General features: G+C 49.1%; 6 protein-coding genes across 7 annotated transcripts; 2 read left to right on the top strand and 4 right to left on the bottom strand.

Moving 5' to 3' along the window:
- Positions 1-2,766: 2,766 nt before the first annotated feature.
- On the bottom strand, positions 2,767-4,512 carry TrAFT101_011351 (uncharacterized protein). The gene is made up of 3 exons (XM_024910824.2): positions 3,887-4,512; positions 3,763-3,829; positions 2,767-3,675 (listed from the first exon to the last, which is right to left on the bottom strand). Exons 1-3 carry the CDS (start codon positions 4,168-4,170, stop codon positions 3,040-3,042), a joined length of 987 nt encoding a protein of 328 aa, XP_024754940.2. The 5' UTR covers positions 4,171-4,512; the 3' UTR covers positions 2,767-3,039.
- A 120-nt stretch (positions 4,513-4,632) lies between these two features.
- On the bottom strand, positions 4,633-6,700 carry TrAFT101_011350 (putative NRPS-like protein biosynthetic cluster; the record flags this gene model as incomplete). The annotated part of the gene is made up of 4 exons (XM_066129230.1): positions 4,633-6,087; positions 6,137-6,325; positions 6,403-6,475; positions 6,536-6,700. 4 exons carry the CDS (start codon positions 6,698-6,700, stop codon positions 4,856-4,858), a joined length of 1,659 nt encoding a protein of 552 aa, XP_065985361.1. The 3' UTR covers positions 4,633-4,855.
- A 269-nt stretch (positions 6,701-6,969) lies between these two features.
- On the top strand, positions 6,970-8,978 carry TrAFT101_011349 (putative NRPS-like protein biosynthetic cluster). Of its 2 annotated transcripts, XM_024909103.2 has the most exons (3): positions 6,970-8,598; positions 8,661-8,758; positions 8,833-8,978. In XM_024909103.2, the coding sequence occupies exons 1-3, from the start codon at positions 7,224-7,226 to the stop codon at positions 8,941-8,943; spliced, it is 1,584 nt and encodes a 527-aa protein (XP_024754938.2). In that variant the 5' UTR covers positions 6,970-7,223; the 3' UTR covers positions 8,944-8,978. The 2 variants fall into 2 exon arrangements, with proteins under 2 accessions (XP_024754938.2, XP_065985360.1); XM_066129229.1 differs by having other exon boundaries at positions 6,970-8,758.
- A 562-nt stretch (positions 8,979-9,540) lies between these two features.
- TrAFT101_011348 (uncharacterized protein) lies at positions 9,541-11,200 on the top strand. Its single transcript, XM_024909102.2, has one exon. The coding sequence runs from the start codon at positions 9,890-9,892 to the stop codon at positions 11,138-11,140; it is 1,251 nt and encodes a 416-aa protein (XP_024754937.2). The 5' UTR covers positions 9,541-9,889; the 3' UTR covers positions 11,141-11,200.
- Positions 11,201-12,358: 1,158 nt separating this feature from the next.
- On the bottom strand, positions 12,359-12,915 carry TrAFT101_011347 (uncharacterized protein; the record flags this gene model as incomplete). Its single annotated transcript, XM_066129228.1, has 3 exons — positions 12,359-12,405; positions 12,482-12,536; positions 12,592-12,915. 3 exons carry the CDS (start codon positions 12,913-12,915, stop codon positions 12,359-12,361), a joined length of 426 nt encoding a protein of 141 aa, XP_065985359.1.
- A 1,072-nt stretch (positions 12,916-13,987) lies between these two features.
- Positions 13,988-14,694, bottom strand: TrAFT101_011346 (uncharacterized protein; the record flags this gene model as incomplete). The annotated part of the gene is made up of 3 exons (XM_066129227.1): positions 13,988-14,169; positions 14,286-14,501; positions 14,565-14,694. The coding sequence occupies 3 exons, from the start codon at positions 14,692-14,694 to the stop codon at positions 13,988-13,990; spliced, it is 528 nt and encodes a 175-aa protein (XP_065985358.1).
- Between the last annotated feature and the right edge of the window lie 214 nt (positions 14,695-14,908).

Here is a 14,908-nt window from a genome sequence, read left to right as displayed (position 1 = left end):
GACGCTACTATCCCAGATACGCATTAACCTTTTACACGATTCGAGCATAGGAAATGTGATAAGTATTGAGGCACTGGATGAATGCGAGATAGATCAAGTAAGCGTTTAAACTTTAATATTCGTCACTCGTAGTTGTCTCGAGTCAAGTGGATTGTGACCAGCCGCGGCGAAGAAAAGCTTGAGCAGAAACTGAGTACCGTAGTTCAAGGCCGTTAGTTAATATTGCATTGGAGGAAAATGAAGATTTGGGTCCTTAAAAGGTGTGGTACCTGTAGATGTAGGAGGAAAGCTTATATAAATCTCTTGCCAGGAAATATTTGTACTAGTTGGAAGCCCTTAGCTTGCTGGGACATACGTCATGTAGCATTGCAGCGCTCTTCACCCTCGAGGCTATATTTGTAAGTGTCTCTACTTTCATCCGGTATCATTACAAAGAAGGCTGGTGATTATCAAGTCAAAAAAGAGAAATTGTTCTTGATATAATAGGGATTATGAAAGTTAAGGAGCGCTTGCTCCGGCTGCCTCTGAATTATCGAGCCATGGCCTCGACAGTGTCTGTCGCTGCTATCGGCACGATAAGCTGGCAGTGAGATAGCTTGTTGCTGCTGCGTTTTTTTACTGAGCCATTCAAGTAGATTTAAGTTATTTCAGTCTTTCAAGATATATTAAAGTTTTAGATATTTTCAGTTATTAATCTTTTCCCCCGAAGTGAAACAGAATCGCAAAGATCACCAGCTTGGGGCTCGGGTCGTAAACACATTGTATGCTTCCGCTTAGCGAGTATCTACCAAGCTAAACCAAGTATGCAGCCAAACGACTTTCAATATGCCCGGCTGCATCTTTCGAGTAAAGCTAGGCATAATCTTGGGCTGTTCAAGTGATCTGTAATTGCAATGCACCGGGAGGAAGAGCTGCGCAAGGCTCCGGATGACGGTGGTTTTGTGTTCCGGAGCCACGTACATTGATTCGGCCCCGATTTTAACCTGATAGGGAAATCCCATGCGAGACTGCCGTGACGCCCTGGTATCGTATCCACCAGCTACGCCGCCATGATTTAGCGTAACCAATAAGCCCATTACTCATGTGAACCAACTTATGGAGCATATGCACGCTCTCTTGCATCTCACACATCATGTTGTAGCTTTATCTTATTGCTGCTATGCGAAGCGGTACAAGGAGTCAGTGCTGTTATTGATTACTGAAATGAATATTTGGCTTCTTCTCCCTACTACTATCTAGGATTGGTTCGCTATCATCACTTCTGCTCTCCATCCGGTCTTTGTCTACACCATTCTTGTCTAGTCAACTCCCTTCTAACAATCCCCATTGGATCATGGATGTTCACAATCTGCCAAGGCTCTCTTTCTCAACCCCCTACTAACGTCGACGCTGTTGTTGGTCTTGCTATTATTCCCACTTGTTAGTCCCCAAAACACGTCTCGTGGGTACTGCGTAGGATGAGCATATGAGGGTAAACCAACCTGGCCCGCGGCCTGAGTCTTCCTACTAATGTAGCTAGGCTGGCTACTGGAACTGAAGGCGGACTGTCCAGATTGTTGAATCGTATCGCGGTTCACTTTCTCCTTTTCCCGTTTGCTTCTATACTTTTTGACAGCGGCGTAAATAAACATCTTCAAATTCGTTCTGTCTTAGAGCACAAAGTACAATATAGTTCTCTATCGTTCCCACGGCCGAGGGATGTCGGTATCGAGTTGTATAGCAAATTTGAGACGACTAATTGATAAACTAATAAATTCCAAGTTGGTTTAGAAGAAGGGCGGGCACTCAATTTATAGCCAAACTTCTGAAAAGGTCGCTGTTGTAGTCGGCGCAGCCATCAATCACGAATCAGTAATGAATGCATGTAAGCGAGATTCCTTCATGAGTGTCATCAACACAGCCTTAAACATTCTCCGTTTCTCCACTTGGCGCGTAGCCGCTTTGGATTATGATGAATGATAAAAGGAGTCGGACATAATCACAGGGCAACGCATCTCTAGAAGAGGGTAGTGGGCCTCCTGGGCTGATTGTCGGAGCGTCGGCTCTTATCATATACACGTACGAGAAGTATGGGTGCTGGCATTCGACACCTTCCTTCGGTAATACTAGCAACGATGTAAGGCTCCGGCTACCAAATGCACATCCAAAAAGGCCTAGATCGACGGCGAATTGAACCAAGAGTCGTGCTAGCTATAATTTTCTCCAGAAATAATATATACCGTATTTCACATCAAGGTCTAGAAATGAGAACTCGAATTAGTGGATTAGGGATGAACTACACAATAGCATAGGGCGAGAGAGATTTTTCTGCTTATTAATTGGGAAAATAGATGGCTGAAAATGGCTTGTAGTAGTGGATGAATAGTTCTTAATCTATTCTAAACACCAAAAAGGAGCTTGATAGTAGCATTTCCAGTTTACTGTGGTGCTGGATCTACCAGAGTCGCAGTGAATCTCGCTACTGAGCGTAATAACATTATGAGTATAATTACCCGAACGCGGTAAATTTTTATACGGTTTACGATCATTTCTACGTATATACGACTATAGTTAGCAGAGAATTTGGGGACCCCGTCAAGTTCTTATCGAGGTCCAGGGTTTGCACTTTTCGAAGTTTTGGGGTTAAAAAAAATTCAATCACAAGTTGCTATTCTTTAGTCGCGAATGGTTAGTATGACGGACTTACACCGCAGGCTTCGCTGCTACACGCACAAAGTCACATTCTAGCCGCTACCAGTACTTGCTCCGCAGATCTATGGGTCTGTACGGGATATAACTGTGGAATAGAGCTTAATACTACTGGTCCATATCCATATAGAGTATAGCAGAGATAGAACGCCTAGTCACATCTTTGGCGTATAGTGTAGGTGCCTTTGTAAGACTTTGTTCTACTTTTGGGACAGCAGAAAGAGTGGAATTAGGATGTAGCAATGACCCTTGCCTGGATCATTAAGTGTAAATACAGGATACTATTTCGCTTGTTGTATAATGTAAATACGAGTAAACAGAGTTACTAAACCCCAGAGGCCACCGCAGGCTCTAGCCCCCCGTGAGAATCGTATCCCGACGCTGCTCCTCCTGCGTAGCCCGAAACACCTCATACTTGACATCATGCCAGTGCTGGGCAGTAACATGTGCCCCATTGCTATCAATAAACGACACGCGGTTGTCCGGCCGCAAGAAATACGCGATTGTATACCGATCGCTAGTCTGCCCGTCAACGGGAACCACGCGGTGGAGGCAAGACTTGAGCTTCTTCTGCGACAGAAAACGCAAGGAGTCGCCAACGTTGATGATGGCGCAGTTGCGGCGCGGCGCCACCCACTGCCATTGCTGCGAGTCCGCCGCCATCACCTGCAGGCCCCACTGGTCGGTGAAGAGGACAGTGATGCTGCCAATGTCGGTGTGCTTGTTGTGGCCGACGGTTTTGGATTGCTCTGCGGGCGGCACGTATGGGTAGCGTAGGAGTACCAGCACCGAGTTGGAGTCTTCGCTTGTTTGGTGGAAGTTTTCGAAGCGCTCTGCGGGCGGGAGGCCGCTCGCCGTCGAGAGCGCGCTCAGCAGCTGCCGGGCGATGCTGTTTGCTCGTGTGAGATAAGCCTCGAAGAGGGCTCGCTCAGACTGAATGGCGGCGGGTACAGATGCTTCAGGTGCCTTGATACCCTTGTGGGAAACCTGGCATTATCTTCAGTCATGGGGGTTGCTAACATGAATACATGTACACGGGCTACTGGTGGGAATGGTGGCAATGAAAACACCTACCTTGAGGCTTTCGTACGCGTCACGAGTGCCATCGTAGGGCCCGGCAAAGAAACCGGTCGCCTTATACCTGCAATCAAGATTAGTTCTAAGCCGTTTCGCTTTTCACATGGTTGGTATGTGGTACCCATCTGTGTAATTGGATTGCAGGTCCTGCAGCTTAATCTCCAAGTCCTGGTTGAACCATGTGCGCATGAAGTTGTATATTTGATCAATGTAGCCGCATGTAGTTTGCGATACGTCTTCATCTTCCAGGTCGAGATAAAAGAAGCCTTCACGGATCGAAACAGACAGGAGTTTTGCCATCTCAGCTTCATCACAATTCAACAGCAGCCGGTAATTGATTGTTGGGAGCGTGGCAACGGGGACATTGCCCGCAAGGCCAGGGAGAGATGTCCCGAATGAGCCCATAGTGCCGTTGAGCGGATGTAGCAAGAGGTACGATGAGAGAAGGAGATGTGTAGTCTAGTTGGATGAAGATGGAAAGTGGGAGAATGAGGTATGAGAGAATGAGGAACATTTAAGGGAAACGAGTTGACTATGGCCTTGGGTGTCTTGAGGTATTGAGGCTCTAATAAATACGATGTCTTGCCCGGGTGATGGACACACATAAGCCCCGTGTTAGCCGAGGAAATAATTTTAAATGTTGCCAACGTTGTCTCCCATCTACGTGACCGTCAAACACTTCACTTTTGGTGAGCGTTTGGAAAAGTACAAGCCTACGAGGTAGATGGAGCTTCATCCCAGCCATCCCGGAGAAGGGTAGCTGCGTTGACGTGTAGATGGCTTCAAGACATTGGATCGCATGACGGCCAATCAGCCGTCTTCAGCTTCCTCTCCATGGAAGAGGGATGAGACACGATGAGACGAAACATGCAGTATGTATGCAGTATTATTTCCTAATTGGAGCACTGACTGTACGCCGTATTACTAAACGATCTCGTGCGGCTGGTATTATTACGTATGGGCACACAGCTTATATTACTACATGGGTAATACTATGTAATAGCCTGAACTGCGACATTACATCGCCCCACAGAGACGGCAGATGTTCCAGGCATGGCTCTCTCGGCCCAGCCCGCGTCGGCAGCTCTTCCTATTGGCGCAGATCCATCGGTTGCTGGCTTCCAACAGACTCGAGCAGCGTCGCCACTGCGATGGAGCCGCCGCAGGACCCGAGACGCCTCAGCAGCTCGACAAAGTCGCGGAGCAGCGCCGCCGCCTGGGCGTCGCCAATGAGCGCCGAATGGTAACGCATCTCGAAGCGGTTGGCCCCGGCCAGCGGCTTCATCTCCAGATAGACGGCGTACTGCGACTCGCTCTCCCAGCGCTCGAGGTCGCGCCGGGGGGCGAGCGTGAGCCCGTCGACGCGGGTGGGCTCCATGGCCGACGCGCCGAGCTTGATGTTGACGTACGACTGCAGCAGCGGCCGGCGATCGCGGTCGCGGAACGGCGTGCTGTGCTCGAACTCGCCCGCAGACACGAGGTCCTGCTGCACCGCGCGCAGCACCGACTCGACCGTCGCCGCGCGGTCCTGGACCCGGAGCCGGAACGGGCGGTCCTTGACCAGCAGGCCGGGCAGGCGGTCGATGCCCTCGTACGGGTACAGCCGGCCCAGCGTCAGGATCGTGAAGGCAATGTCGGTGGCTCCCGAGCGGCGCATCAGCGCCAGCGCCCAGGCCGCCGTGATGGCGGAGGCCAGGTGGATCTGGCCGCCCTTGAGCACATCCGCGGCCACGGTCTCGTACAGCGACTGGTCGAACCGTCTGGGGGCTCCCGGCGGGCCGCGATGGATGGTCGCGACGTGGGCGCCCTCGAGATACTGCCGCCAGAAGGCCCTGGCGCTGGCATCGTCCAGCTCGGCGTCCAGGCGCCTCGCAAAGTCGCCGTACCACGGCCGCTCGGCCTGCTGCGCGAAGCTGTCCGGGCTCTCGAGGGCGGCCACCAGATCCTGCTCGACGAGGGCCCGCGAGAAGCCGTCGAAGAAGCCGTGGAAGATGGAGAAGACGAGGAAGCTGGTCCCGCCGTCGTCGACCAGTGCGTAGTGCGCCGTTGCGTCTCCTGCGGCGAGCACTCTCATGCTGGCTTCCTGCGTGAACTGCTGCACCCGGCCGGATTGCACAAGCAGCTTGGGGCGGGCCTCGGCCAGGAGCACCTGGTAGTACGTGCCGTCGAGGTCGACAAAGGTTGTGCGCAGGACCGGATTCTTCGCCGTCAACGCTTCAATGGCCTGCTGCAACTTGCCAACGACATCTATCCCGTGTACCTCGTAGATGAAGGCAGATGACGCTCCGATGGCACCTTTGGCCGTCATCTCGACGAATTCGACTGCAACGAGTCAGCACAAACTCGCAGTTCCTCGTAGGGCCATCTATACCTTGATCCTCTCGTAGCTTTGCGGCGCGTACGGCCTGGGATTGTGGGATGCCCAGATCCTCGATCCTGAGCCGGACACGCTGCAAGAGATCATCGCTGGCTGATATGCCCTTGCAGATGCCAATCTTCTGACGGCTGCTGCTCGCCTCAGGCCCATCAACGACAGCAGCCAGGCTGCCAATGGTCGGATCTAGTAGACGTGAAGCTGTAAACCATGGCCGTAGGCTGGGATTAAAGATTTGCATTCATATTCACGGCAGTACTCACTAGCATATAGCGTTGCAATGTCAAAGTACAGCCCATGATCGGCGGCCCGACCTATGATTCGAATTGCTTTAATCTGCGGAGGTTGCGATTAGTGTTCCGGCATCCGATCCGCTTGATCTGCTGTTGCGCTTACCGAGTCTCCCCTACTGCGTGCCGGTATTAGACGTGAGAATGCTTTCAATCTTGTCATCTGCAAGGCTGGCGGTGTCTTACATTCAAACAGATTATCGTCCGTCTCGATCTCGTCGGGCTCGAGGAAGAGGACATCGGCCCAGATCTGACGCAACTGCTCTTCCATGATACACAATGCGAGATGGCAGGGAGGAAGTTGAGGGTTATCTGGTGGCCCTGGCTGACGTGCCATCTGCCTATATATATAGATATTTATGCAAGCTCACTACATTCTAGGACGTCATGGATATGGTGGAGCCCTAACGGGAGGAGGCTGCCAGCGGTCACAACACCGTCGCACTGATCCCGCCTCTATACTACCTTGCGTGCATGTAGGTAGGGAGAGAATCCTAGTAGTAGTACTAACTACACCACGGAGTACATGTATGCGCTTCGTCAAAGGCTCGGATGGATCCACCCGATCTGTATTGGTGCCACGTCTGTGATGACACTCGTGCTGTTGCAGGTGACGAATGCCTCCCCCATGGCCATTCATCTAGAGCTGTGGCTCGTTCCTGGCAAACCAAACATTCTTGAATCAAAACCGTACTAACCCCTGCCCCTTTCACACACACACGATCAAGTCAAAATCATTCACAACAACAACAACACCACCAACAACAACAACAAGCACGCTACGTGTCGCCAGTATGCTGCAATCTGACGTGATCTTGCTGCCCTCTCCAGGCGCCGACGCTCCTGCGGTCATCGTGCCGCCCACCGAGGGAGCGGCCGGCGATGGCCTGCAGATATCTTACCAAAGACTTGGGGATCTCGTCATCCGCGCGCAAGAGTCACTTGCACAGCTGGGCGTTGCGGCCGGGGCCCGCGTGGCCGTTGCGCTTCCCAACGGCGTCGACTTCGTCGTCTTGTTTCTGGCTCTCATCCGCCAGCGAGCCGTCGTCTCGCCGCTCAATCCAGATGCCAAGTTCAACGAGCAGGCAGAGATGCTTGAACGCATCCAGCCATCCTGGACCATCATCTCGCAGAATGCCGTGCAGAGCCCCGTCGTCGAGGCGTCCACGGCCCAGCACATCGCCGTGGCCGAGTTCGTCTGGGGAGAGGCCGGCCAGCAATTGCTCCTGCGGCGCATCACGCAGCTGAATGCCCTCCCCTCGTCGCCTGCAGCCCTCGTCGCTCCCCACGAGGTCTGTCCAAACGACCTTGTGCTCCTCCATTACACCAGTGGCACCACCGGGCTGCCCAAAGCCGTCGGCCTGACTCATGCAACGATCCTCGCTTCGGTGCGCATTCTGATCAAGGCACACGATTTACGTCCGACAGATCGTACTGTCATCGTCGCGCCATTCTTCCATGTCGGGGGTACGTGTTCTTCGCTGCTCTGCACCCTCGCCTCCGGTGGCTGCATCATCCTCCCTCGCTCATTGTCTGGCAAGTTTTGGCACCACTTCAGCGAGTTTGGCGCAACCTGGTACCACGCCGTGCCCACCATGCACCGGTTGCTGCTCTCCTTCCCGCGTCCGGACAAGGCAGTTCCTATCCGATTTGTGAGGTCCGGTGGCAGCGGCATCTCTGGAAGTCTGATTGCCCAGCTGGAGCGAGACCTATGCTGCCCGGTTCTGGAGGGATATGGCATGACGGAAACCGTCCAAGCGGTGTTCTGCAACCGGATTGGCAGCGCACATCGCCAGGCTGGCCACTATCCGGTGCCTGAGGAGATGGAAGTGAAGATTCGGGTTCCGGATGGAGAGTCGTTCCAACTCATTGATCAGCCGGACCGCACCGGAGAGATCTGCATTCGCGGCCCCTGCGTGATCTCGGGCTACCTTGGTGACCCGGATGCCAGCCTCGAGGCCTTCCATGATGGCTACTTCCGTACGGGGGATCTAGGCACGCTGCACAGGGATGGCCGGTTGCAAGTCACCGGCCGGATCAAGGAGATGATCAACAAAGGTGGCGAGAAGATCAGTCCCCTGGAAATTGAAAAGATTCTTCTCGCCCATGAGGCGATCCAGCAAGTCGCATGTTTCAAGGTGCCCGACGACGCGTATGGAGAAGATATCGGCAAGTTCCCTTGGCGTTCCCTTTACCCATCGTCCTAGTTGCCTAATGAGCCTACAATCCAGGAGTTGCCGTTATGCTTAAACCAGAGCATAATCTGAAGCCCGTGGATATAAAACGTTTTGTCCGGCAAGAATCGGTCAATTTCAAGGTTCCAAAGATAGTCAGTTCCCCTGCATTGACCCCTTACTGGACTAATAAACAAGGGCTCTTCATCTCGACTAACTAGTTAATCAGGTTGCTTTTGTTGACTCGATTCCGACAAACCGATCTGGCAAGTACATGCGCTCATCGCTGGCGGAAAAGTTTGGGACGGTGGCCGCACCGAGGACGGCGACAGTTGCCTAGGCACACAAGGGTTGCTGGGCGGCTCCTCGAAAGAGTGAACAGGATGCTGATTGAGCGGTGATTGATTAATATATTATGACAACCTAACATAAAAGGTCAAACAAAATAAATCAAAATAAATCCAGTTTGATTAACCCTCATGTGTGAAAATTATCAGATATTCGTAAGTAAGTAGGCAGCTAATAGCAAACACCGACTATTCTATATATATATATTGTTTCTTTGTTTCGATCTTTATGGTATAATACCGATTAGTTAGTCATTATCTCGATTCTTTGAACATACAGTTGTTGCTCCTAGTAAATCCTACCAAGTCCAGATAATTCATCATAGTCACATAAGGGTTGACTTTCTTCATGTAAATACAGGTCTTGCCGTTTAACACGGGGTCTATGTTCTTCAAATTAGTTCCTAGCTGAAATACTAGATCTCTACGTAGCTATCTCGCCACAAGAGTTTGCTCAGCAGTAACTCGGTTTCTCTTTTATCCGACCAATAAATCGACTACTCCGTAATGTACTCGAGAATTTCTCGGGAACCCTTTTCCCCACTGCGGAGTGCCTAGACCACTCTTCCTCTCTCCTTTACTCCTTTGTTCGGCTTTCGGCATTTGTATCAACATTCTGAAACCCCGAAGATATCGAGATCCCTAATGTCACTGCAGATAGAGGCACTGCGCATAGGCGATAATTGACTTTGATCCCTATTCATTTCCAGGTTTTGGCCTAATATCATGTTAAGCCGCCAGTTATCTTTTCCTCTCTAGGAAATATATTTGAGTTTTGTGACGTCAGTCATGTGAAGCTCTACAGGAATACTTGCTCGCCATGTTCTATCTCTCCACTCTTAGTTAGTATATTAATTGGACGTGCCCTTGTGAGACTCTTGCATTGATCCGTCACATTCAACTCAATACAGACACTCTTCATCTATCTATACGTCAACCATGGCTGCGCAGAAGGAGAAAGTCGTTATTGTTGGAAGTGGCTGGGGTGGCTATCGCCTGGGCTACGGTATCGACCACACAAAGTACGACATCACCTTAATCTCACCAGAGAATACTTCCGCCGTAACTCCTCTATTGGCCAGCGCTGCTTGCGGACTGTTTGACCCTCGATTGGCGCATGAGCCTCTCCGGCGAAGGGATTTCCATGCAAAGTATATCAAGGCTTTGGTCGTCGACATCGATTTTGACGCACAAACTCTCATCTGTCAACCAGCATTCGATGAGCTAAAAGATGAGCGTTTTCATGTCAGCTATGACAAGGTTATCCTAGTACCAGGGTGCCGTAGCAACACCTTTGGTATCCCCGGCGTGACGGAGCATGCCATCTTTGTGAAGAATGTTGCCAACGCGAATACTGTTCGAAGCCGGTTGAACGACCTTCTTGAGATGGCCTCGCTGCCAGAAACATCGGAGGACCGCCAGAGGCAACTGTTGCATGTTGCCATTGTTGGCGGCGGTCCCACTGGTATCGAGATGGCGGCCGAGCTAACGGATTTGTTTGACGGAGACGCCAATGTCCTGTTTCCACACTTGAAGGGCAAGGCGTCTGTCTCTGTTTACGACGTAGCCCCGAATATTCTGGCACCATTCGATCAAAAACTAGCAGAGTATGCGACCAGTGCCCTGAGAACTGGCAAAGTAAACATTAAAACCAATGCGCACATTGTCAAAGTTACCGTGAACACGATTGAAACTCAGGAAGATGGCGCTACCGGCTACGGTATGCTCATCTGGGCCACGGGAAACAAGTCAGTTCCTCTAGTCGACAAATTGAACCTTCGTAAGACGGAGAAAGGATTGATACGCATTTTGACGGATGACCATCTCAATGCCTTCTCACCAGATGGTAGTGTCTTGCAGAATGTATTTGCAATGGGAGACGCCGGAGATATCGAAGGCGGCACTCTACCAACAACCGCCGAAGTTGCGATTCAAAAAGCAGATTATATTATCAATGTGCTGAATAGGAATCAAAAGTCCCCCTTTGAATACAAGCAGCGCTCTCTAGTCACATACACAGGAAGATGGGATGGTGTTGTCCAAGGGAAACGTGAATATACGGGCTATGGAGCGTGGCTGAGTTGGAGATCTGGCAATTTCTTTTGGACGCGGTCATGGCGGAGGAAAATCTTGATGTGCTATGCATGGTTTATGGACTGGTTGGATGGAAGGGAGATTATCCGCAATTAGCACCAATAGTGGAAAAGTTTTGGGGGTTATATATCAATAAAATATCTATGGCTTACCAACGAGAGGATTTGCGAGATCTGCAGTGAGGTGCGAGAGGAAACACTTAATGTCGGTTTCTGGATGGCTGTATACATTATTTACCATCTCTGCCCTTTCAAAACAAGCGCAACTGTGATCGCCGAAATTCTTGACTTCGTAAACCAGTTTACTTAAAGTCGATGAGTACAAAAGTGACTTATCATTGTTTAATGTAGCACGATCCCTCATATATCGCTGCTCGATACTTAGCCTCCACTTACATTGTGAGTACCGGCGGTGGTAACTATTAATTCTATATATGCTCAAAATAGCTGAGCCTGCACATGCGCTTTAATTATTGAATTGACGCCCCATATACTTGTCAATCACTAGCGCCAGCGGACTAGACCATAAGCTTAAGCTCGTGAGTGTACGTCAGAACGTATCTAATAGCCTTGAACGTGATGTAGGCCATGCGTGCTTGAGCTATTTGAGCCTTTTGGAGTAATTTCCGTACCAATTTAGTCTTCAAGGATGGTAGGCATAAGAGCATAATATATAACGGGGCTAAATTCACGAGTTAGGCATCTTTTACCCTGCTCTCATCGTGAAAAAGGCATGAATAGCCTAACTACAACTCCTCATAATTCCAATTGACATCTCGCTGTTGACATTGGTTTATTAGATATATAAAGAAATCTAATAAATAATGTCATAACCAGTAAATCTCGCAAACTATTAACCAACTCTCCGGTTTTTGACTGCTTTTAGTGCTGTTTATTAGATATATTTGTACATGGGAAAAGCTGGGAGTGTAAATGGCGTTATGCCTCCTGCCCACAACCCTGCACACCCTGACCAATCTATATTCACCACCATTAGCTTGGATACTAGTCTCCATATGAGATATACTTACAGGCGCAAAGCGCTATCAGAAAACCAATAGCATTCCCAGCTGTTAGCAGACTGGCATTGTCAATCATATAGCCTGTGGCAAGAAGTATTAATTCGATATTGAAAAGTAAAAGGGCCATGAATAATGTCCAAGAACTCCTCAACGCGGCGACGGTAAATATCGCATTCAGTATGAGCCAGCTGAATAGGTACATGGCGAGCGCTTGGTTGAACTCGGGAAGGATGTTTCCCTGGGCGTCACTATATGCTATTGCTGCAGTTAGGAAACTTTTCTACATTCGCTAATTAGATGGGAGGAATACCGTCGATGATTCCTGATCCTGGAATAAAGACTGCCAGTGAAATGTATGTGTTAGCTTTGCCCATTAACACCGAGAGTTGCAGCTGAATGGATAAAGACATGCGTACTCAATGCGAAGCTCAAGTTCAAAGCCGCGTATGATGGGAAGACTGTAGCTCCAAACTAGGGAAACATTAGACGCGTTAAAATCCCTGGTTGCTTGTGTATAGCTGCCTACCGTGTTTCCTGCAACAAATTCCATAATTCCCGAAATAAACTGGCATACGCCACCAAAAAATACAAATACTCCAACTAGTATATTCTTCTCTACAATGCCGCGTGCGTGGACACCAAGCATTGAGAGCAGAAAAATTCCTGTGGCAAAAGATAAAAGACCCAAGGGTGCAGGATTCGCGAAACTTCGATGAACAACAGGTAACGAGGGTTGATCGCGGTTATCAATGTGGCCGCCTTTGGTTCGTAGCCTTTCAAGGTCCGGCTCATTTGAGCTCACAGATTGGGGCCGCTCCTCATATTCGTACTTTTGGCCTTGGTTGGTCATATTGACAATGATTTGTATTTATTTTGAGCAGGTAAAGTTCTGATTCTGTTTGCTGAAATCAAGCTGATAAAGGCGAGTTCCATCCCCCTTTAAATAGATCAAATCAAGCCTCTACATAGCTACCTAAAGTTAGAGCTCATAGTTGTCACCACCATCTCTCTCCGCAATTTCTACATGTCAAAGCCCCCTTCGGCTTATTTGGAGAATCCGGGGAAGTGACGGGGAAGTGCCGCGGCAATGGAAAACGCGGGGTCCCCAGACCGCGATATCTTTCCGGGGACGGGCCATGAAGCGATCTCCATGGCGCCAAACCCCACATTAGGCTCAACCAATCTTTTGTCAGAATGGATAAATAAAGTTGGCTCTACGATAAGTAAATTGCACCAAGCCACGTCGCTAATACTAGAATGAACAATAGTAGTTAGTTTACGGCTACTATTGGCGGCTCTTGCTGTCGTATCTATTCATACATATTATCTACCGTTTCGTCCACTCTACTCCCGAGCCCATTGCCGTGATTTTAGTGCCAGCTGTCTCATATGCCTATCTTTTTCATGACTCAGGACAAAGCTCCTCGGGAATTTCCTAAGCCTTTGATTGCTCCAGATCACCATGGGGCTGCTGCTCAGTTTCTCTTCTTCAATTCTGAATGGACAACCATGTAGCCCCAGGCCCAACAAGTGGGAATATCGCCCCACAGGAGAGTCTCAGCTCTTGATGAGAGCCCACTATGGTTGACTTCATCTGTCTCAACAATCTCGGTTCTTGAAGAGATCCTGCCACGTCGTACCACATCTATCTTTACCCATTTGATGCCATGACACATTCTTATGCGTCAGTGGTTACTGTGGGTTAGAGAATATGGCAGCCTTCACATTGCATGAATCAGTTGATAACGAAAAAGCCACGTACAGGGATTATTACTCGTTATCATATAATGTAGAAGCTGGGATGCATTGTACACGTATGGTAGCATTAGTGCCACTAGTTTTACCAATAGCGTTTCTGACAAAAGATTTATAAGTGTTTGGTACGCTGAACTACTGTCCCTTTCCTTTCGGCACACCTACTCCTATGTTTGATGCTTTCCATTCTGCGTAACCAAAAAGTCGGCTAAGAAATCAAAATCTCCGTCCACCATGAATTCCCCCAAATCCATATAAGATTCCAGTCCACTAGACTGGAAAATATCTGAAGAGTGTTCCACTGGAAAGTTTAGAATCCTACTATTACTTGGATTTGACTCATTTCGGTCTATCATTTAACCGTAGTTAGGTACTGTTCGTAAAGTATAATATTTTGGAGAATGTTATGTTCATTTTCATGGAAAAAAAGGGCACAGAGAGGATAGTGTATCGTATCCCACTTACCCATTGCATTCAATATTAAAGAAAGCTGTGAAAGGTACTCCACACAGCGTTCAATTACTCTGTTTCCAGAATCAAGCCGCCGTAGCGCTTCAATGGCGTTTTCTATATAGGGACGTGAGTGATTAACCTTTATCCCCACGGACGTATCATTGAGGGGCTCTTTGGACGCTGATATTATCATGAGAGACGCAAATATAACAAGCGCCGCATTAAATGCTATTGAGTGGTCAGATACCATTAAGTTTGTTAAAAACACGACGTGTTTAAGGCTTTACGTACTGTAATAAAGAGAATAGTTCCATGCGCCTAGCAATTCACGTCGCCAGCTACTGGATAAAGTTATACAATGAACTATCGAGATGATAGAAATAGCGGATTCAACGCAGGATTCAACACTGTTAAGACTCATTTGATGCAGAAACCTTTTTCAGCATTTCCTGAATTATCATCAGACGTCCCAAAAGATTTTAGAAGACTTTCTAAATGTCGACGATGAAGCAAAATCCGAAGGTTATTATAGCGCACTGAGAGAACAATACTGAACCTGTGGCAAATGATTAAGTCTTCGTCCATTTTCTCAACATCCTCGGGGTTCATTAGAGTATCCCAAATGCGGAAACCCA

The sequence above is a fragment of the Trichoderma asperellum genome, chromosome 7 (assembly GCF_020647865.1).
Source record: "Trichoderma asperellum chromosome 7, complete sequence".
NCBI classification, from domain to species: domain Eukaryota; kingdom Fungi; phylum Ascomycota; class Sordariomycetes; order Hypocreales; family Hypocreaceae; genus Trichoderma; species Trichoderma asperellum.
Note: the sequence above shows the minus strand (reverse complement) of the source record. Positions and strands in the feature narration are given on the sequence as shown.

What these genes read in the sequence shown, in the direction of transcription:
- TrAFT101_011351 (XM_024910824.2), bottom strand. Translation starts at nt 4,170, where the DNA reads ATGGGCTCATTCGGGACATCTCTCCCTGGCCTTGCGGGCAATGTCCCC. An exon ending in CAATCCAATTACACAGATGG is followed by an intron (nt 3,830 to 3,886) that starts GTACCACATACC and finishes TCTTGATTGCAG; the next exon opens with GTATAAGGCGACCGGTTTCT. An exon ending in ACGCGTACGAAAGCCTCAAG is followed by an intron (nt 3,676 to 3,762) that starts GTAGGTGTTTTC and finishes AGATAATGCCAG; the next exon opens with GTTTCCCACAAGGGTATCAA.
- TrAFT101_011349 (XM_024909103.2), top strand. Translation starts at nt 7,224, where the DNA reads ATGCTGCAATCTGACGTGATCTTGCTGCCCTCTCCAGGCGCCGACGCT. An exon ending in CGCGTATGGAGAAGATATCG is followed by an intron (nt 8,599 to 8,660) that starts GCAAGTTCCCTT and finishes CCTACAATCCAG; the next exon opens with GAGTTGCCGTTATGCTTAAA. An exon ending in ATTTCAAGGTTCCAAAGATA is followed by an intron (nt 8,759 to 8,832) that starts GTCAGTTCCCCT and finishes CTAGTTAATCAG; the next exon opens with GTTGCTTTTGTTGACTCGAT.
- TrAFT101_011348 (XM_024909102.2), top strand. Translation starts at nt 9,890, where the DNA reads ATGGCTGCGCAGAAGGAGAAAGTCGTTATTGTTGGAAGTGGCTGGGGT.